The sequence below is a fragment of the Ailuropoda melanoleuca genome, chromosome 7 (assembly GCF_002007445.2).
Source record: "Ailuropoda melanoleuca isolate Jingjing chromosome 7, ASM200744v2, whole genome shotgun sequence".
NCBI classification, from domain to species: Eukaryota; Metazoa; Chordata; class Mammalia; order Carnivora; family Ursidae; genus Ailuropoda; species Ailuropoda melanoleuca.
The window spans coordinates 96,503,022-96,523,482 of record NC_048224.1 but is presented as its reverse complement, the minus strand read 5'-3'; the positions used below and the strand labels follow the sequence as shown (position 1 = coordinate 96,523,482).

Below are 20,461 nucleotides of genomic sequence, written 5' to 3'. Positions count from 1 at the left end.
TCTTTAAGCCCCTGGACTTTGGTCTTTGTTCCAAATATGGTCCCTGTGAAGGCATCATTTTTCCTATGACTGGTGTAATCAAGACAGTTCCATCCATTTTTTGCCCCCATGTTCCCAAATTCTCATAGGTATTTGTTATTGTTATTTACTCTAATAGAGACTATATTTTTATTATAAGATTGAGTTAGATTTGGGTCACTTATATAAGTTTCCATACATCCATTTAAAAATTACTTAACTTTTTCTTTACATACAGAAAAATTTTCAGTCAGTGGTGTGCAGTTCTATGAATCTTGCTTTTTTGGTTTTAGCTTCATTTTTTTTTGGTTTTCACTATCTTAGAAGGACCTGGATTTTACCTTTTAGAGATCTTTGATTATATTGATATAATTTTTTAAAGGTTTTTATAAATGGCACTCTTTTTGAATGCAAGGTATTCCCATTTAAAAGAATTACTGGATAGGGAAATTAGAACTTTTGCTCTGCCCCCAAGAAAAATGAAATGCGGAAAGATAATTGGAGGGTGGAGTAGAAGATCAGATTCAATTCTGTAATAAATACTCAATGGCTTACGTGTCCAAAATAGTCTAGTTGAGTGTTCATGGGAGATAATTTGATATTTGGTAAAAATACCAAAGAGAAAGTGAAGATGATTTTAAAATTCCTCCACAAAAATGATGTATCAGTGAAGTCGTGACAATTTATGTTCATCCCTTAATTAGGTTATTCACATATTCCTCCGACATATTCACTAACTCACCAATATTGTTCATGGAGATTATTCTCTAGATTTATATTTCTGAAATCCAGAAACCATTATTTATTTATTTTTTTGCTAGTGTTGCCTTGAAAGAGGCTTTGCATGAAATTTCAGCTACTTTGTAAATGAGCTTATCATTTACAGCTGTGGAGTTGAGAAAACATACTGAAGTTATGATTAAAAGGATACAAAATCGCCTATGTTGTTAATTAAAAACTCGTTTGTATTAAAACAATATGAGGATGGGGTTCCTAGGTGGTTCAATCAGTTGAGCATCTGACTTTAGCTCAGGACATGATCTCAGGGTCTGGGATCAAGCCCTGAGTCGGGCTTCCTGGTCAGCAGGCAGTCTGCTTCTCCTTCTTCCCCTCCCCCTGCTCATGGTCTCTCTCTCTCTCTCTCTCTCTCTCTCTCTCAGATTAATAAATCTTAAAAAAAAAAAAAAACCCAACACTAGGATAACATTTAATAAGAGTAAAAAAGGAATGGAATGCATCATCTCAGTTTTCAAACGTGATAGATATAAATGTGTGTAGTTTATGTACCTTAACTGTAAATATTAAGACAAAATATTAGGGAATGGGAGACTAATTTTTTGAAAAAAAGTTTAGAACATTGAAGAAAGTATTGGTAATACTATCTTGCTTTGATATGTACCCAAGAATGTCTTTGCTAATGTTGTTGAGGATTTTATTGAGCACAATGGTTCATTTATTAGGTGTGAGGTAAGTAGATGAAGGGCAAGTAGGTCACAGTTTCTAGGGAAGAGAAGCTCAAGTGACTAGAGGCATCATCACATGCACGATGAGCAAGATTTGGAGAGGCAATGTGTGCCAGAAGTCACTGAGGGAAGAAATAAGTCTTAGGGGTGGCAGGGGATGAAGAAGGACTGACCTCATTGAGGTAGCACCCACCCTTTCTATCACTTTTGTTTGGTTTTGTCAATAAAATCTGCTGGGTATTTCTTTTAAATTTGTTGGCTTAAGCTTTAAGGGACATTCTTTTGCTCATTAAAAATATAAGTGGACTGAAAATAATGCAAACATGATCCCTTTTGGGGGATTTTAGTTAAACTTTAATTTTTGGACAAAAAATGTTACACTAAATTTTTTCAGTTGTCTTTTGAGTAAGAAATATTCATTTGGTATTGTATATAATTTATAGTTCAGTTTTTAATTGTACTCCACAAACATTCTAAAAACAGTATACTGTATAGTTTTAAGAACCTTTCAGAGAATTTTTTTGAAAAATATGTGTTTTGGCTTGTGTTAATACAATGAAAAGTGGTAGCTATTTCAGTATGGTATAGTGGTAGGTTGATCTCTACTGACTGCTTTTAAGCACATATCACTTCATCTTAATATTCTTTTTTATTGCTAACTAATTAAGTCAAGGTTCTGACTTTTGTAAGCAAATCATCATTAAAGCATTATATTTACTAAAACAGAAAAAAAATTTAATGTCTTAAGGTCATTAGAAGGAAAGTGATGACCATTGTATTTACTCTCCTTTGTTAAATCTGACATGTCAGTTGTTGAAACTATACAAAAGGTAAATTACTGAACTTGAAATCGAGCTTAGCAAAATGCTTTGTTTTGATGTAAATTTCCACTAATAAATTGGGTGTACATTTATTCTTCTCGGTTTTAGGCAACAATACTTCAAATTAATTGATGAATGTGTATCTCAGATTGTACTGCATAGAGATGGGACGGATCCAGACTTCACATACCGGAAAAGACTAGATTTAGATTTAAGTCAGTTTGTCGGTGAGTATTTCTCTAATATTTAAACAGAAATCTTTTATTATCCCTTTATCCTGCAGGTTAATGCTGCAGCATTGGTTCTCATGATGTGACCTGTTGAGTCCTGAGGGCCCTCGAAACCCTCCCTGTCAGGGGATCCTAACAATCCTAAGACCACCTTGGCCTTTTCCGTTGTGTTGATACTTGTGCTAGTGATGAAAACAATGGTGGGTCAAACTGCTGGCACTTGGTTAGGAATCAAGGCAGTGACACCAAACCTTGTTAGTAGCCATTGTATTCCTCACTCTGACTAAAACAAAACAATAAAAACTGCCGTGTTTTACTTGAGCGTCCTTGATAATTGAAAACCACTATTTTATTAAAAAATCTAACCCTCAAGTACACGTTAACATCCCCTAAGACAAAATGAATTGTCTTTACACGTTTAGCACTTCTGCATCCCAGAGTACAATGATCACATAGCTGTGTATGTGCTTGAAGTCCAAGCTGGATTGGTTGAGTTTTTACTTTGAAGGAATGAACATCATGAAAGCTGGGGTTACCCAGGCATGAGTTTTGGCACACACTTTTTAAAAAATGAAATGAAGCAGGTCTATAATGTCAGGGACAACGACTGATAGAATTTGTTACCAATGATCAAATTCACTTTCAAGTAAAAATTTGAGTTTTGGAAAACTTGCATCTGCTGCTGTTAGCTTGACAGCTTCCCAGTACTCAAATTTGTTTCTGATGAGATCAGCGGTGATTATTTTGATATCGTATGATGAGATGTGTCAGCGTTTGGAGACTCTGCAAGCCACTCTTTTTCAAATTCCAGTGCCTGATACAAAATCAGCATGGGTAAAGAATTCATGGATTTTGAAGTAACAGAAAACAAAATAGTCATTGATGTGGGTTCCCACATAACAACTGATGTGTAAGGAGTATGTGTATGTCAGATTTTGGTGTAACATGAAAAAAGAATACCCATTATTTGAGTGAGGTGGTTTTTTCTTCATGGGATATTTGAGTCCAGGAAGAGGTATGGAATGTATAGAATGAGAAGGAAACTAGATAATGTTAGTGGCACTGATAAAGAAAGTGCTTATTTCTCTCCATAGGAGAGAAACAATTAGAAGTTCCTGGTAGTGGGAGGGACAAAGAAATGAGGAAAAACATCCTGTAAACACAAAGCAAACTAAAATGTGGGACAATTTTGAATAGTATCTGAAAATCAAGTGTATTCCACCTGGCCATTAGAAATGCTTTTTCCTGAGTAGATGAGAGGTTTAGACATTGAACCCTTGAGAAGGAAATAGACTCTGTGACTACTGTTTGGCTCTATGAGTGAAACCTATTTACATAGTTATAACAAATATATTGTATGTGCTGATTTTAAACATTTACAAAAAACTTATAGACACAGTGCAGAGGACTTACAGAAGAAAATGCCTGTGTTCACATGAATAGGTGAGTGTGAGGACCTGGGGTCAGATATTAGGGTAGAGAGATACTGAAAAGTATGGGGCACAGATAACTTCATGTATTAGAGTGGAAATCAGAAGATGCTGTTTTTGTAACAGAGATCAGAGGTTTAAATATTTAGTTAGTGCTCCAGAACCAGCCAACTTAGAAAGCAAAATTATTAAAATAAATGGGATTAGACAAGGAACACCATTTTCATCTTCTATAATAGGAAGCTATATATAATATATTAAATAGATAAATCAAGAAATTGCAGTATATACATTTTATTTAGAGTTAGGAAGGTAACTGCCTGAATAATAAGAGTTTGCAGTTTGGAAGTGGAAATGAGTTTTTAATGTAGTGATTTGTTGTTACTTTTCATTATAAGCCTTCTGTAATGTGTTTTTTTTTAAATTTTTTTTTTTTAAGATTTTATTTATTTATTTGACAGAGATAGAGACAGCCAGCGAGAGAGGGAACACAAGCAGGGGGAGTGGGAGAGGAAGAAGCAGGCTCCTAGCGGAGGAGCCTGATGTGGGGCTCGATCCCATAATGCCGGGATCACGCCCTGAGCCGAAGGCAGACGCTTTAACCGCTGTGCCACCCAGGCGCCCCGTTTTTTTTTTTTTTTTAAACCGTGTTTATGTATTACTTTCATTTAAAAAAGGGATCAACTACATCATGGGGAATCTATATGGGTCACTTCTGCTTTGTATCCCATCATGTGAATATATAGTAGCTTATTTAATCAATCTGTTATTGATGGACATTTATTTCCAGATATTGACTAACAATAGAACATTCTTGCTTAAAAGCACGGTCCTAACCACAGAATTGTTGGGTGAAAGAAAATGCATATTTTAAATTTTAGTACATATTACCTAGTTACTCATTAGCAAAGTTCATTAATTATGCTTCCATTACACTATACTTGTATAGGCAAGTCAGTTTCTCTGTGCCATCTGCAACACTTGGCATTACGGCTCATTTAATCCTTGCTGGGTCTCATTAAATAAAATTTATATTTTTGTATTAGGTAAAATGAAATACCAGTTCATATGTGTTAGCAATTGTTAATTTTGTTCGTAATTTTCTGTTCATTACTGTTGCCTGTTTTCCTAACTTGTGCTGGATATTATCTTCTTTCTTCAAAATATTTATGGATCGATGATAGAAACCTTTTGGTATTCTATGTTATGTTTGAACTTTCTCCTCCTTTTGTCTACGAGTTTGAAATTATAGTTGGGTTTGTCTTTTACCTTTATATTTTATGGCCTTGGTGTCACACTTGGAAAATCCTTCTCCATCCCAGTGTTAGTTTTCTCCTTTTTTACATATTTTATTACTGGCACTATTTCTAATTCCTTTCTATGATTTGCCTTCTGAACTTTTGAAGTCCTAATGATTTAAAGAAGTACTGGAATAAAAAAAAATTGTCATTGCAATTTCAGATACTTGCATAGATCAAGTGAAACTAGAAGAGTTTGAAGATAAAGCATCGGAACTTCACAAGAAAGTAAGTAATTTTGACTAACTTTGCAAGACTACGTGAGGAGTCACCTCAGGCTTGCTTCTGCCTCAAGGACTTTGCTTGGGGTTCCCACTCTCCTCTTTACCTCCTTCTGGCAGCACAAATGCCATCCTAGAGGAGGATTTCCTAGGCTATTAATATTTAAAAATTTTAACTCTCCACTCCCAACCCTGACCCTCTCCGTGTTAGGTTTTCTTCTGTTATATTCATTATCTGACATGCCACATGGTGTATGTATTTACCTGTGTGTCTGTGAATGTATTGTCTCTTTCTACCTCTAGAGTAAACTTTAGGAAGGATTTTTGTCTGTTTATTTGTTGTTTGAAGGATTTTGTTATTCCCTGTCCCTGCACCTAGAACAATTCCTGGCCCTCACAACTTTAAAAAAAAAAAAAAAAAAAGTTTGAATGAATAAATTCTTGAGTATTTCTCAAGAACTCCTGTAACAACTTAGGCCCTTAAGACTGAAATTATATCTAAAAGTTTTAAAAGAAAGGTTAATTTTTGTTTTGAGTAAAATTGCTTCCTTAGAACTAGTTAAACATATAAAACTGTCACTTTTATAGGTCAAAAGTATCCGATATTACCAGTTGATGTTTGTTTTAGCCCAGTAGTATCTCTGACCATCCGGCCATTCCCTACTTTTCCTTAAAGTGGTGTTCTATGGTTTCATCTCTGCTCAGCATGTACCTGTTAGACTTTTTCCTCTATTTTGAAAAGTTTACATTGCCATTCTTCACATTTTAAGTAGTCACTCTGATTTAAATTCTTGTAGCTGGTTTCTCACACTGGAAGAATAAACAGTAATTACTACCACAGCACCTGAATGAACATAAACTAAATGAACATTTACCGTGTGCTTGGTACCATGCCTGAGAAGCTACATTTTTTTATCTATCTGGACCTAGATGAATCTTGAGAGTATTGTACATTTTTATAATGTTTTAAGATATTGTAGCTTATAAATGGTAGACAGTCTTTCATAGGTTACTGGTGATTTATGAAAAACATTGTAAATGTTCTGTATAAGAAGTCCTGAGGCTCACCACTTGATGAGAGATTATTAACTTCTGGGCTTCTGGCTGCAGACTAGGATTATAGCTATGAATATGATACTATCATTGCCCTGCAGTAACATAGGAAACAAATTAATGGATCCTTTAAGTGTCATGTGTTACAGTTGATAGGTGATCGTATTGTAGGGTGACCTCTCACCCTGACTTTGTATCCGAAGCTAACTCTTCATGAGAAAAGTAGTAGCAGACTTTCAAGTACTTGATTTGGATGCATCTCAGATAGTATAAATTTGCTTTTATAATCATTTTTAGGTATATGGCACATATGAGTGTTGTTAAACATGACACCCTTCTCAACATATTGTTTTAAAATTGTAAAGTTTAAGTGTAAGTAGAAGAAAGACCTTGTTCAAGGTTACTTGTCTCCTTTTAGTCAGAAGTTATATGTCTTAGGTATATTCAGAAAATATTGTTTGCTCCGTAAAAGATTTCTATTGCCATACCATTTTGTATATATCAGCAAGAACTTCTTTCTGATAGCTTTATAAGGACACATGTAAAAACTTTGCTTTAGGCAGGAAGCTATCATAGTTGCAAGACACATTCTTTATTTTGGTGCATAAATTTGAAAAATGAAGACCAGAAATGTCAGAAAGTACATAGAGAATATTGAATTATCAACCTTCTTGTGCAGATGCACTAATACATTTACCCTAGGGAATGAAATTAAGCAGAGCCTCAGCCTTAACTGTGTTTCTTGACATTTTTCCGTGTAATTTTGTAAGTGTAATATTGCTCTAGTAACTCTTTTTGGAGAAGAAGGCTATCATATCTGTTTTTATAAAGTACGTCTTTAATGGAGATTCATTTTATCCCCAAGGCTACTGTGATTTGCCTATAGATATTATAAAAATGCTAAAGCAAAGTTTATATTTTGTCTGATCCTTTTAATAGCGTAGGATGTAGAAATTTCTCTTTGTTAAGTAATAGAGATACTTTAAGGCCAAGTTAATTTAACAAATTCTTTTAGAGTTTACTAATTATGACTCTGGTTATTTTGGTAGTTTTATCTTCGTTCCAGTAAATAATCCTTTTTCCTTCCAAATCTTATTCTAAGCCATATGAAATAGGATAGTGTACATCTTGATGTTGTGAAAAAGACTTCCATTTTTACTCTCAAGAATTTAATTTTTTATTTCTTGCTAAGCAGCAGTAAACATTGAGCAGTCATAAAATGGAGAATAGAGAATATGACCTCTCAAAGATTTTTCATGCTGAGAGATTGAGGAACTTTAATATATGATATTGACATATTTATTTACAACATATAAACGGAAATTTGACAAGAATTGGCTCCATCTGTTCATTCAAGAAATATTTATTGAGTTTAGTTACAAATGTAAGGCTTTGGAAAGGTGATGAATAAAATAGGTTCTCACTATTAATAAGCTCCCAGGTTGGTGAGTGTTACTGAGGTGTGTGATAGTGTATTTTGATATGTTTATATTACAGTGCAATAACTGTTATGGTAGTTAAACCCTATGCTGTGCGTAATCCTATAGAAAGGATTCCTCATCTAGTCTTGGGTGGTCAAGGGAGTCTTACCCAAGGAAGTGAGAGCTAATGTGAGGCAACAAGCTGAGATAGCCAAGAAGGAGGTATATGGAAATTTATTGTGAATTTCCTATAGGCATCTCAAGGTTAATATTTCTGAAACCAAATTCATTTTTCTTTTCCCTAAAACTGCCCTTTCAGGAGCACCTGGGTGGCTTAGTCACTTAAGCATCCGACTCTGTGATTTCTGCTCAGGTCATGATCTCATGAGTCAGGACAGCTAACTCTATGTTGTTGGGCTCTACTCTTAGCGGGGAGTCTGCTTGAGATTCTCTCTCTCTGCCCCTCCCCCCCAATAATCTTCAAAAAAAAATGCTTTCCCTCCATGCATTTTATATCCTTAATTTCCCCCTAAAAATCTAATATTTAGTTTCCAGCTTGCAAACCAATAGAACACCATAGTCATCTTAGATATGCTTACCTCATTCATTTCCTACATTCAGTTGTACACTTATTTTTTGAATTCTGTTTAAAAAAAAAAAAAAAGTACTACCCCCCCCCCCCCCCCCCATTCCTCTGTCTTCTCCCTTTGTTCAGACAGGCCTTCAGTTCTTGCTTGGATAACTGCAGTAGCGTTTAAACTCGTTTTCATGCCTCCAGTGTTTGTCTTTCAGTCCACCTTCCACCGTGCTGCAAGTTGGGTTTTCCAAAGTGCGGATTTGGTCATGTTAATTTCTTATTATAAGTACTCTTAATAGCTCTCCATGGTTTTCAGGCAAAAGAGAAAACTTTTTGGCTTATTGTAAAATTCCTTTGAACAATTTCTTTCCTGTCTACATCTATGACTTCATCCCTTGCAATTTCTCTTCCTCCCTCCTTTTATGGCCCTGACATGTGGTTGCTTGTCATTTATGCACTGTGCTAGACCCTCTCTTTGAAGTGCTAGCTGCCCTTCTCAGCTAACTACTCAAGTTCTTTAAACGTGGGCTCAGGCATCATTCCGCCAGGAATCACTCCATGCCTGCAGTCTATCGCTGGCAACTTTCATAGGTTTTGGGTTATTAGTTTGCTTTTACTTTGCCACCAGACACTACACTTACTAAAAGCAGTGACCATATTTTATTCAACTCTGTATCTTCAACACCTACCACTTTGAGGAACACATCAGACGCATGCTCTTACTTACTGTATAAGGGGAAATAGGTAGTTTGGGGCCAAGTCCCAGGAGATTCCTAGATATTAGGTTAATGAATGTAGCCTTTAAATGTAGCCACTGAAAGTTTAAGCAAAAGGAGTCATGTTTTTTGAGCCATCCTTTAGAAAGAATAGCAACATTCAAAGAAGTTTGTAGAGGGTAAGATAATACTGGTTTTAAAAATACTGGTTTTGTTGTTTCTTGCCTTGAAAAATGTTAGTTGAACATTTGAAAATACATTTATGGGCTGATTAGCTGTGTGGAATTCAGATGAGAAGCTGAGCTGGTGACAGGGATTTGGACGCCATCAGTGTATGAATGGGGATTGAAGCATATGGGTATGGAGGATACCATTCTACCAGTCATGAGAAGTGAGACCAACAGAGGGTGAAGGAAGAGTCCTCTAACATGGAAATGTTAGAGAGTGGGACTGAGGAATAGGGACTATAGAAGAATTGGTAGGAACAGTCAAGGAGTTAGTAGGAGAACCAGAACAGTGTGTTGCAATGGAATACATTGGGGCACAGAGAATGAATATGGGGGCAAATTCGCTTAACACTAAATCATGGGGGAGGCAACACCTATTGGGTGGGTGGGCATATGAAAAATCTTTGGGAACTTTTGCTTAATTTTGCTGTAAACCTAAAGTGGTTCTAAAAAATAAAATCTATCTTAAAAAAACAAAGAGACTATAAAACATTACCTAAAAAAAATTTCCTAAATGTAAGTTGTAGGAACGTGGTGTGTTTTCATCTCAACTCAGGGTTGGAAGACATAATCTGGCTTTTAATCTTACATCTTCGCTTACTTGCTGTATGATGAGGGATTAGTTAACCACCTCTTTGAGTTAGGGACAAAATAAGATTCATAAATTTTTAAGTGCCTTTTTTCAACTGTTGAGTTTTATATTACTGTTTTTTCCTTAATTGAGGTTTGACTATATTTTAAAGTCTAAAGGCTTTATTTGGGGAGCAGTTGTGTATTTTTTTTGACTTTTTTCTTTTTAAAAAGAGTCAAATGTTATTGATTGTGAGACAGTACCCTATTGAAATTCACCTCTGCTAGGAGAGGTTTTCAGTCACGTTGATGGCAGGGTAAAAATATTTGAATGCAAGATGGGAATTTGTGATGAGGGGCTATATAAATTAGAAAACTCATTAGATTCGCCAAATTTTACTGTTTGCCTTCCTCCCACAAGGTATTGCACCAGGATGTTTGAAAGATTAATTTACCATTAATCTCCCAAAGATTAATGATAACACAGATTTTATTCTTTTAAATTGTTGTTGAAGGTTAGAGCCTACATCAGGGCCCATAACTCTCACGATGATGTTACAAAAAGTAACACATTTACAAAATGGAGTCATTTACTAATAAAAAAAAATTAAAATGCATTCTTTAAATTCTTATTGATAAACTTCCCATAAATTTTAAGTAGAAGTTTTTGCAGGTAGGGGTCATGGAACTCAGTGCAATGCTTTGCTCTTTATTATTGTACACACAGTTGCAATGCTATTTAGGGACTTTTGTTGAAGATACCTGTGGGCCACTTTGCTCTGCCGAGAGGAGAAGGTCACAGACTCCATCTCTGGCTTTGTCTGCTCCTTTGCAAATTGAATGATTTTTGGTGGGACCTGGAGGGACCTAGAAAGAGGCTTTGGGTGACTTAGCAAAATCTGCCATTCCTTTCATAAAAAGTTTGTGTTCTACTGACAGATCATTAGAGTCATATTTCTCTATGAAAAATAGTGCTTTTCAATGCCATCTTTCTGTCTCCTGGCTTTTTGTTATTGGTTTGTTTTTTTTTTTTTTTTTTGCCTTTGCAGTTTGAAAAAGAGTTTACCGACCACCAAGAAACTCAGGCCCAATTGCAGAAAAAGGAAGCAAAGATTAATGAACTTCAAGCAGAGTTACAAGCTTTTAAGTCACAGGTAAAATACCATCTTCCTGGATAGAATTTGGGTATTGAAAGCTTACCAGGGAAGCAAAGGTTATGTCATATCTTCATAGCTCTAAATGTTTAAACTTAAATTTCACTAGTATGTTTTCATAGTATTGTTTATATGTATTTCTGTTCTGTAAACTAAAAAAAAAAAATGACTTTGCCACTTTTTTTTTTCTGTTTGCATTTTTAAGAATGTCTAAACTTTTACTAATTAGTCTGCTTCCTTATGTTTCAGTTGGGTTTTGTTCTTAATGTCACATGTTTCATATGTAATCATAAAGGGTAAGGAAGTCTTTTACTCTTAGATTTGTCATTCATCACTGATCTTTATCCCACTACAGGAAATTATTGCTCGAGCTATTTATTTTTCAAAACCTTCAGCCTATGGGTACCTTGTGGTGAAAGATAACCTCTAGCTGAATGAGAACATTTTCTGATAATTTTTCAATTTCCAAAAGTAAACAGATTTAAAACATGACAAAAAAGAGCAAATCTGGATTATGGAGCAGATAGCTCACATACACCCTCTACACATAAAACATTTAGATAGCAAGAAATATATCATCTGCATGTTGTAAATGGATGACAGTAAGGCGGTAGAATATTCATAGCTAAATTTCTTCATGCAGATTTACATATAGGATGATGAGCAATAAGTATAGTGTTTGCTCATTTTCTTTCATCCTGATTTATGGTTATGTTGAAATAGTCTCCGATGTACCATTTCCTGTATCAGTGTACTATTTCCCATATTATTGGCTATTTTGTTTTCTTTTAAATACTTAGTGGATAGTTTTGCTACAGAGGCTGTAAGAAGATACCCAAAGAGAGAGCTATCTGTTAAGTGTTCCATTTTAGGGAAAAAAGGCTCTTTTCTGTAAGAAAATGACTCTCACTGATCTATCTTTAGTGTGCAAGAAGGAAGTAAAATTTATTGAAACTTTTCATCTTTCCTGTGTGGCTCCTTGTCTCTCCCACTAAAAGAAACATTTGATTGTGTTTTATATTTTAAATTGAGTTATAGACAGTGGCTGAGATATTTACGTCCAGTTTCTCTTGGTCTGGGCTAATATAAATTTTAAAAAACTTTCTTTTGAATTTCTTCTGGTTGAAGGATTACTTGTAAATCCAATCTAAAGAATTCCTGTTGATTAAAAAAAATCACCAACTTTGGATATATTATTGCCTCATGTGTTTTATATAAATATGGGAATGAATTTGTTTTAAAACTGAGATTAAATCCAGGAATCTCCTATGTTATTTAAAAATGTGGACAAGGATGACTATTTTTGTACTTCAGAAGCAAGCCTGGAATTAGAGTCTTGGTATCGGCCACCACGTTAATTTTTGAAGAACAACAGGAAAAAAAAAATTTTTTTTAATGGATTGGTGTGTGTTTCTCATGAAATCTATTCATTTGTCTTAAGATCTTTCTCTTTGATCAAAGCCATAATGATTATGAAGGGTATGAATTAAATATATTCTGTTATCTGTGATTTTATTCCTTTATTCACTTAACAACCAAGTAGTGTCAGGTGCTGGGGATATAATGGTGAGCAAGTTAATCACAGGAAATCTGACCTCATGAAGGTTATATTTAAGTCAACCATACTCTATCAAATGAGCTAGTATAGAGCAGAAATCCAACCATATCTTTAAGACATTGATAGTTAATTATAAAATTCATATTGAGTGTGAATATAACATTCATACTTCCTCAACATTCAGAGGGCAGTACTATCCATGTTAACAGCAATGCAGCATAATGCTGAATTGATTCTACTTTATAGTTAATGTTTTTGTTCAGATATGTTCTTTGATTTGTGGTTTCAAGTTCTTTTATAACACTTTTTCTTTGTGCTGATCTCAGATGTTGGTTTCAGGCTTTTATACATGTTTTCCATAATCATGCCATGAAACTTTTAAAATGATTTATTAACATTTATTAAATGCCACCATTTGCAAGGTGTAGTGTGTGTGTGTGTGTGTGTGTGTGTGTGTGTGTGTGTATCTCAGAATTGAAGTAATTACAGGAAAATAATCATATCACAATTATCAAATCTCATCTTCTTTATAATAATTAAAATGCATTTATTCTTACCAAGCCATAGAAACAAAAGGACAAAAGTGACCAGTGGACATACTTGGCTCTTTTTCACTCCTGATTTTGCATTGCTTCTCTGTGACATTGGACCCTATAGAATAGCACCCCTTCCTTCACTTGTGATTCATGAACCAGTATTTGTCTGCTTTTTCTCTTATCTTTAATTCATTCATCCTACACATATTTCTTCAATGGCTGTCATTTGCCAGTCGCAACTTTAAGTGCTGGAGAAAGAGTAGTAAATTCTACAGACTTAGTCACTTCTCTCATGGAGCTTATAATCTATCAAAGAGATAAATGCTAATGATTCCTTAAGTATTTAATAAGTGCAATCAAAGAGAAGCACAAAGTGCCGTCAGTGTAAAAGGAGTGGTCAGATGAGGCTTTCCTGAGGAAAGGACATGCTGGCTAAGACTGAAAGGATCAGCAGGAATTGATCCATGTGCTGAGACTCGAGTTCCAGGCAGAGGGAATAGCATGTGCTGGGGTCCCTGAAGTCACTGTGAGGTTGACCTCTAGTGGAATTGTGTGTGAAAGCCACTTGAAAGGCCAGTTCACAAGGATCATGATGTGTCCCTGCAGGTCCTACTTATGAATTTCAGATTTTTTTTTCTCTCAAGGTAAAGTACATGATCTGACAATACTATTTAAGTCTGTCTTGATCTTCTTATTGTTTAACTTCTCATTTAAATGCTAGTATTCCAGAGAATTCTGTACATAGACTTTTCCTTCTGCTATATGCTCTGTACATACTGAGTGAACTGACCAACTCTCATAACTTGAACTCTCACCTAGAAACTGCTGATTTTCAAAACTTCTAGACCCATACACCCATATCCTTCCCGGACATCTCCACTTGGATGGCATAACTACCAAAATAGGAAATAATATTTCACACAATTACACTTTTATGAAGACAAAAGTGAAATTCTTTAATTGGGGATAAAACCAACTTGGTTGGAATTTTGTTTTTTTGGTTAACCCATATAAAATTGCTGATACTGAATTATCTTTGATTTAAAGTAATGATTTTTGAGGAAAGTGTACTTTTACATGTGTTGTAGATGTTTTTAGTCATGTTTCTTTTTTCCTCTTCTCCTCTAGTTTGGTGCCTTGCCCGCTGGTACAAGTAACGCTTTGCCGCTGTCCAAAGAAAATGGAACTGGCCCCCCAGGACTGGCTCCTCCCCCACCACTGCCCTCCTGCGGGGGCGTGCCGCCTCCACCCCCTCCTCCACCCCCTCCTCCACTTCCAGGAATGCCACTGCCCTTTGGTGGTTCTGTGCCTCCACCGCCTCCCCTGGGATTTCTCAACGGGCGAAACTCGCCTCCTCCACCAACCCTACCATTTGGGTTAAAACCCAAAAAAGAATTTAAACCTGAAACCAGCATGAGAAGATTGAATTGGTTAAAGGTAAAACAGAACTAAATGGAAGAAAACATACTATCACTTATATTAAAATTTAATTTTATATTTACTTATATTTAATTTCTAGTGGAAATCCTAATCACAGTAAATAGGCATTATTTGAATTAAATAAAAGTGTTGAGACAAAGCCCTTTTCTCTCGACTAAGGCTTTCTGGTTTAGAAATTTGGTGAGAGTTAATAATTGTTAAATGGGATTTGATTAGTCATTAAATTGGTAATCCAGCATTATCCCATTGAACCCTATATGAAGTGTTTCTCAAAAGTGCGAAGAACGTTAGTGTTCTTCGGAAGTTTTCTATGTTGGTAGCCATTGGGAAAACTAAGACTAGTTTTCGGAAGTTGATATTTAGTCAGGACACAGAAATTCTGAATCCTGCAGAAAGATGGTTTCATGGTCACACAACCTTGGGTGGGGGTGTGTAATGTATCCTGAACTTGAATTGTTGCAGTGCACACGAGCATTATTAAAGACTCTGAGAGGTATAATTAAGAAGAAACAAATTTTATTTCACTCTGCTCCAAACCCTCAACTATGTGATAGTGGAACATTTTTTTTTTTTTTCTCCCTTAATAAAACCTTAGCTTCCTGGGGAACTTGGATTTTATTGAACACACTTTGGGGAAAAATATTACATGGATTACTTCATAAACATCTGCTGGCAGCTAGGGGACCCTGGGTCTGAACATAGCGATAGCATTGGGACAGATGAAACACCGAACTATTTATGAATCCATCTCTCTGATTGCAGATCAGACCTCACGAAATGACTGAAAACTGTTTCTGGATAAAAGCAAATGAAAATAAGTATGAAAATGTGGATTTGCTTTGTAAACTTGAGAATACGTTTTGTTGCCAACAAAAAGGTAGGTTGAACATCGTGCTTATTCATTTTAGTACATTAACGCTGCCAATTTTTATACATTAACTTCTTGAGAGCAGTATTTTAAGAGTCTTAGACATGATATTTTTATTTCACTAATGGTTAAATAAATTATCTAATGAAAAATGTTTAAAATACAAATTTTGTTATTTGGATTATCTCCTGAACAATCTTTAAAATGCAAATGGTAATACAGAACTTTCTCCAATTTTTAGTATAATATCTTTTTTGAAGATGTTCTAAATTGGACTTTTGAAAAGGAGGATGCTTTCCCAGAGAAATTTGGCATGAGAATTCCTTTTAGTCAATGGGACATAGAAAAACAAAATGTGAGCCTTCTTCTAGTCAGAATTTTACCTCCCTTTAATATTAGAGTGACTGTCACAATAATTAGTATGAATCACATGGGATAGAAATACCAAATTTATAGAATACTTTGAAAGTGAGCTTAAAATAGGAGTATATGAGTAGGTTATATGATCTTTTCATTAAAAGTAGGAGCATTCATTTCCAAATTTTTTTTTGTGGTAGCTTTTACTTGTTTGGTGTGATTTTTGTTTTGTTTTTAAATAAATCAAACATTATTCTTGTCTGAAAATTGGGTTTCCACCACATATGTTTCAGAGCTTATGCACGTAAGCTATTAAGCTGATTTTTAAGTTATGTAATGCTTACATTTTAGGCCTATATTACAAGACACTTAGATCAGTGATTACCTTTTAATTTTCAAAAAGGAAACTTTTCACCATAGACTATGCCACTTATGACCCTGGGCTCTTTGAGGACAGAGAGCTGGAGAACAGAGATTGTACTCCAGCTGGAGATGGGAGGCTTGCTGTAGAGAGGAGGAATTAACTTCTTAAAATACCTACCATGGGGGCACATGGGTGGCTCAGTCCGTTAAGTGTCTGCCTTTGGCTCAGGTCATGATCTTGGGGTCCTGGAATTGAGCCCCATGTCGTTGGGCTCCATGCTCAGTGGGGAGCCTGCTTCTTCCGTCTCTGCCACTCCATCACCCCGTTTGTGCTCTCAAAAAAAAAAAGATACTATGTGTTAGGCACTATGCTATGTATCTGATTTAACTTGACAATCACGGCAATGAAAGGATATTGGAAGATATTCCTTTGAAATGCTTATAAAATATAACTGTAAATTAGAATCTCTTTCTAAAAAATAATTGTAAGTTAGAAACTCTAAAATGTAATTGTAAATTAAAGTGGTTTTCCAGAATTTGGGATAAACCCAAAGCCTTCAGCAGATATTTTTGGGCATTGTTCTTGACCAAAACAATAAAACTGATGCATTTTGATCTTTGAAAACAGTAGGAATTTTCTCAGCAAGCTTATCCCAGGAAAACTTGTGAAGTAAGCAGATCTTAATTTTACCTTTTGATTATGGAGAATGAAGATTTTCTTTGAATAAGATTACTGCACTCTTCAGGCAATCAAGGAAAATATATGGCAGTTAAAATGTGTATTTACATGTAAAACACTTCAGAATTTCAGATTTCATAATCTGGAATTGATTAGTTTTCCCTTTGCTTTCCTAGTAGGTACAAATGGTGGTACCTTAAAGCTATTTAAGTAATATTGCCATCCAGCTACACTCTCTTTTTTTTTTTTCTCTTTACTCTGATTACTTTCTTAATTAATGAGGCTCAAAAGGGAAACTTGTTAGCATGTCTTTAATTTAGCTGTAGTGCTAGCCCTAAATGAAATAATTGGACCTTTAAAAAATTCTTAAGTCATCTAACTTTAGCCTTGAGATTCAAGGTTGAAGAAAAAAAAACACAATGTATTTGCTGACTCGAATATTGGTTATAAAGACTAAGGTGAGGGAAGGATGATCTCTTTCTGAGTGTTCTGTATTTCCGTGCTTCTCTGCTTTTGGACATGCTGTCCCCTTGGCCCAGAGTCTCTCATCTGACTTAGAGGCTGGCAGAGGCCCCCGACTTCTATGGTCCCAGCTCAAATGCTACCCTCTTTCTTCTGTGACAGTGGAGTATATTTCCATGGTGATCAGAAAAGTTGGGAGAGCCCAAGTTTATCACCCTGGGCAATGCCAACATTTCACAGTGGCAACAGGAAACAAGCTGAGAAGGTGACAACGTTTTGTCTGGATTTTAAAGAATAATTCCTAGAAAACGTTATTCAAGGAGCATTAAGAGTGCCTTTTAGCATGACTAGTACTTGAGTATTTTATTGGAAAACAAAATTGTTGCTTTCAGAAAAGCAGGATTTCCTATAACTATTATGTAGAAAAGATGAGGAAGGAAGGCCAGAGAAGAGAATGTGGAAAGCTTAGACAAGACCGAGGACTGCTGGTGTGGCTATGTTTCTCCTTGTCTCTTTATTCATGGCCTGGCCCCTGAGGCTTTAGGTACATATCTTAATTTTTTGCCTGTCTCCCATGACTCCGGAGGTTACTTTGAATCAATTTTGTGATTTCTGCCGAATTCAAAATTACACCTAGTCACTTATTATTCAGTCCAAGGTGGCCCCTACAGTTGCTCTCTGCTCCCTAGCTGGCAGGGGAAGGTAGAGGCATTGCCTACTGGTTGATTTTCATCACAGCTTAACAGGGAAGGACACAGCATTCTCATCATTGGAGACTCTGCAGGGTTTTTAGAGAACTAGCCTATCTGTTTTTTGTTGCAGGAATTCTTTTGTTGAAGTACGAGGGCATTTTGTGACAACATGGATGGACCTTGAGGGCGTTATGCTAATTGACAATAAGTCAGACAGAGAAAGACAAATACCGTATGACTTCTCTTATGGTAGAAACTCAAAACAACAAACAATAAAAGCAAACTAAGCTTATGATACGGAGAATAGATTGGTGGTTGCCAGAGGCGTGGGTAGGGGAAATGGGAGAGGTGGGGTATAAATTTGTTAAAAAACCCAGAGCTATTTCTCTGATTACAAAGGTAGAAGTTCCATCCCAGGAATTTACAATGGTAAATGCCAATCAGTTGTGCTCCCTTAACATTTGAAACCGGTAGAAAGAAAAAAAAGGAACTGAATTCAATCATTTACTTTCTATCTGTTCTAATCACATATTCTCTCCTTTTTTTTTTTTAACTAATTATTATTTTTTCTCACTGAAGACACTGCTTTGGGTTTTACAAACTTTCAGGTTAAGATGACTGGGTTTTAGTGGTCTTATACCCTGAAAGTTGGAAAAGGCGGAGGGCCTTATGGTGGCCTAATAGTACCCGTAGAGCCCCTGTGGTGGGCCACTCAGGGAGTGGTCTTCCCATTACCTTGTCTAATCAGGACCACATCTCTGCTGAGATTTTTCTTCTGCACAGCAATGCTAACTCCCCAGAATACCATCCTGGCCCACGCTCTGGTAGCCATAGCAAGCTATTCTAGGTATGAGCTTGGACGTTTCCTCCTGATTCGGGTTGTTCTTTATTATATGCCCCTCCCCCCCGTTAGATTTTAATAATGTTGTCTTTTAAACTAACCTCCTGTGATGTTTGTAACATTGCTTTAATAGGAAAGTGCCTGTGCTCTATCTTGAGGAGTACAGGAAACTCTTTCAGCCTTTTCCTCTGAAATCAACGTTTCCCTGATGCAGTTGTATCACTTTTTCTTTCATACCTTATTTTGCTCTCAGGTATCACTTTGGTTTCCTTGCCTTTCTCAGTCCTAAATTTTTGAGTTCTATCTTAACTTTCCATATTTTAAAGTCTTCTGAAAATAACATGTAGGCATTTTTCCTCATCATATTTTTCTTTTTCTCATTCTTTCTCATCCATTGCTCCAACCTGTTCTCTTTCCTATATTTGGCTACCACCGTTCAAGTCAGCAAATATTTATTGGCTATATATTGTATCCTAGGCCTTGTGTTTGGCACTGGGGACACTGTAGAGAGAAGGGCAGACATGTGCCCATACATGTGTTGCTTTCACAGTCTCCGTGAAACTGTCAAGTTCTCCGTCAAGTTGAAGCATGAGAACGAGGAATGGAATGACAAATGTTGATTTTGATTCAGAAAGGACTGCCATGTTGTACTCTCTTGGGCTCCTGCTAAAATTTAACAAGATTATAAAAGAAAATTGTGTATATATCTCTTTGAAATTTAAACACAGTATTCATATATTGAACATTTGGTATCATCAAAATAATGCTAATGACCTGCGTATTTTTTACCAGATTGGAAGCATCTGTTGGCTAATTTTTACAGGCAATGTTGGAAAATGGATTCAAGTATACTAACAGGTTATTGGTGTTGGATTTATCAACTAAAATTAATATTAATTACTTTCATTATTCACAAACTGTTCACTTAATGGGGATTAAAGGGCTTTCTGAAAGTACGTGAATAGTCTAATTCACTTAGACTGATTTATTGTAAAAATGTGATTCTACAATTGTTAGCTTTCTGAAGTAATCACATTTTATAACAGGTGCATCCTATTTGCCAGATAGGGCCAATAAACTGGTTTATAAATAATTTCTCAACTGAACAGTTATGGCATATGGAAACAGTTAATGGATTATGCACTTAAAAACAAATCAAGCTTAGATTTCTGACATCATAGTTCAGTGGACAAAGTATTGGGGTAGGGAGTGATAAACAATGGATTATCCCAGGGACTTGGCTGTGTTCAGGATGTCGCTTTGTATTCGAAACACAATTTATTCCTCTGTATGAACAAAAGTGTGTAAAAACATCCTAAACTACCTCACAAGCCTACATTAAGAGGAATAATATAATTTATAACAGAGTGTTGTTTTCGGAATGTGTGTTAATAAAGAGGTGATGCCAAGATGAATGCAACATATCTTAAAGTTTTCTGAAGAGACATTTGCCAACCACTAATTTG

At 35.7% G+C, this 20,461-nt stretch overlaps 1 protein-coding gene across 2 annotated transcripts in view; it reads left to right on the top strand.

The window, feature by feature from the left end:
- Positions 1 to 20,461, top strand: part of DIAPH3 (diaphanous related formin 3) — a 484,281-nt gene that overhangs the window by 170,636 nt on the left and 293,184 nt on the right. For both annotated transcript variants that reach the window (XM_019796633.2, XM_019796631.2), the window contains 5 exons: positions 2,411 to 2,529; positions 5,424 to 5,488; positions 11,095 to 11,199; positions 14,422 to 14,730; positions 15,496 to 15,610. In XM_019796633.2, the coding sequence (XP_019652192.2) occupies positions 2,411 to 2,529; positions 5,424 to 5,488; positions 11,095 to 11,199; positions 14,422 to 14,730; positions 15,496 to 15,610 (713 nt within the window). The remainder of the gene's footprint in view (positions 1 to 2,410; positions 2,530 to 5,423; positions 5,489 to 11,094; positions 11,200 to 14,421; positions 14,731 to 15,495; positions 15,611 to 20,461) is intronic.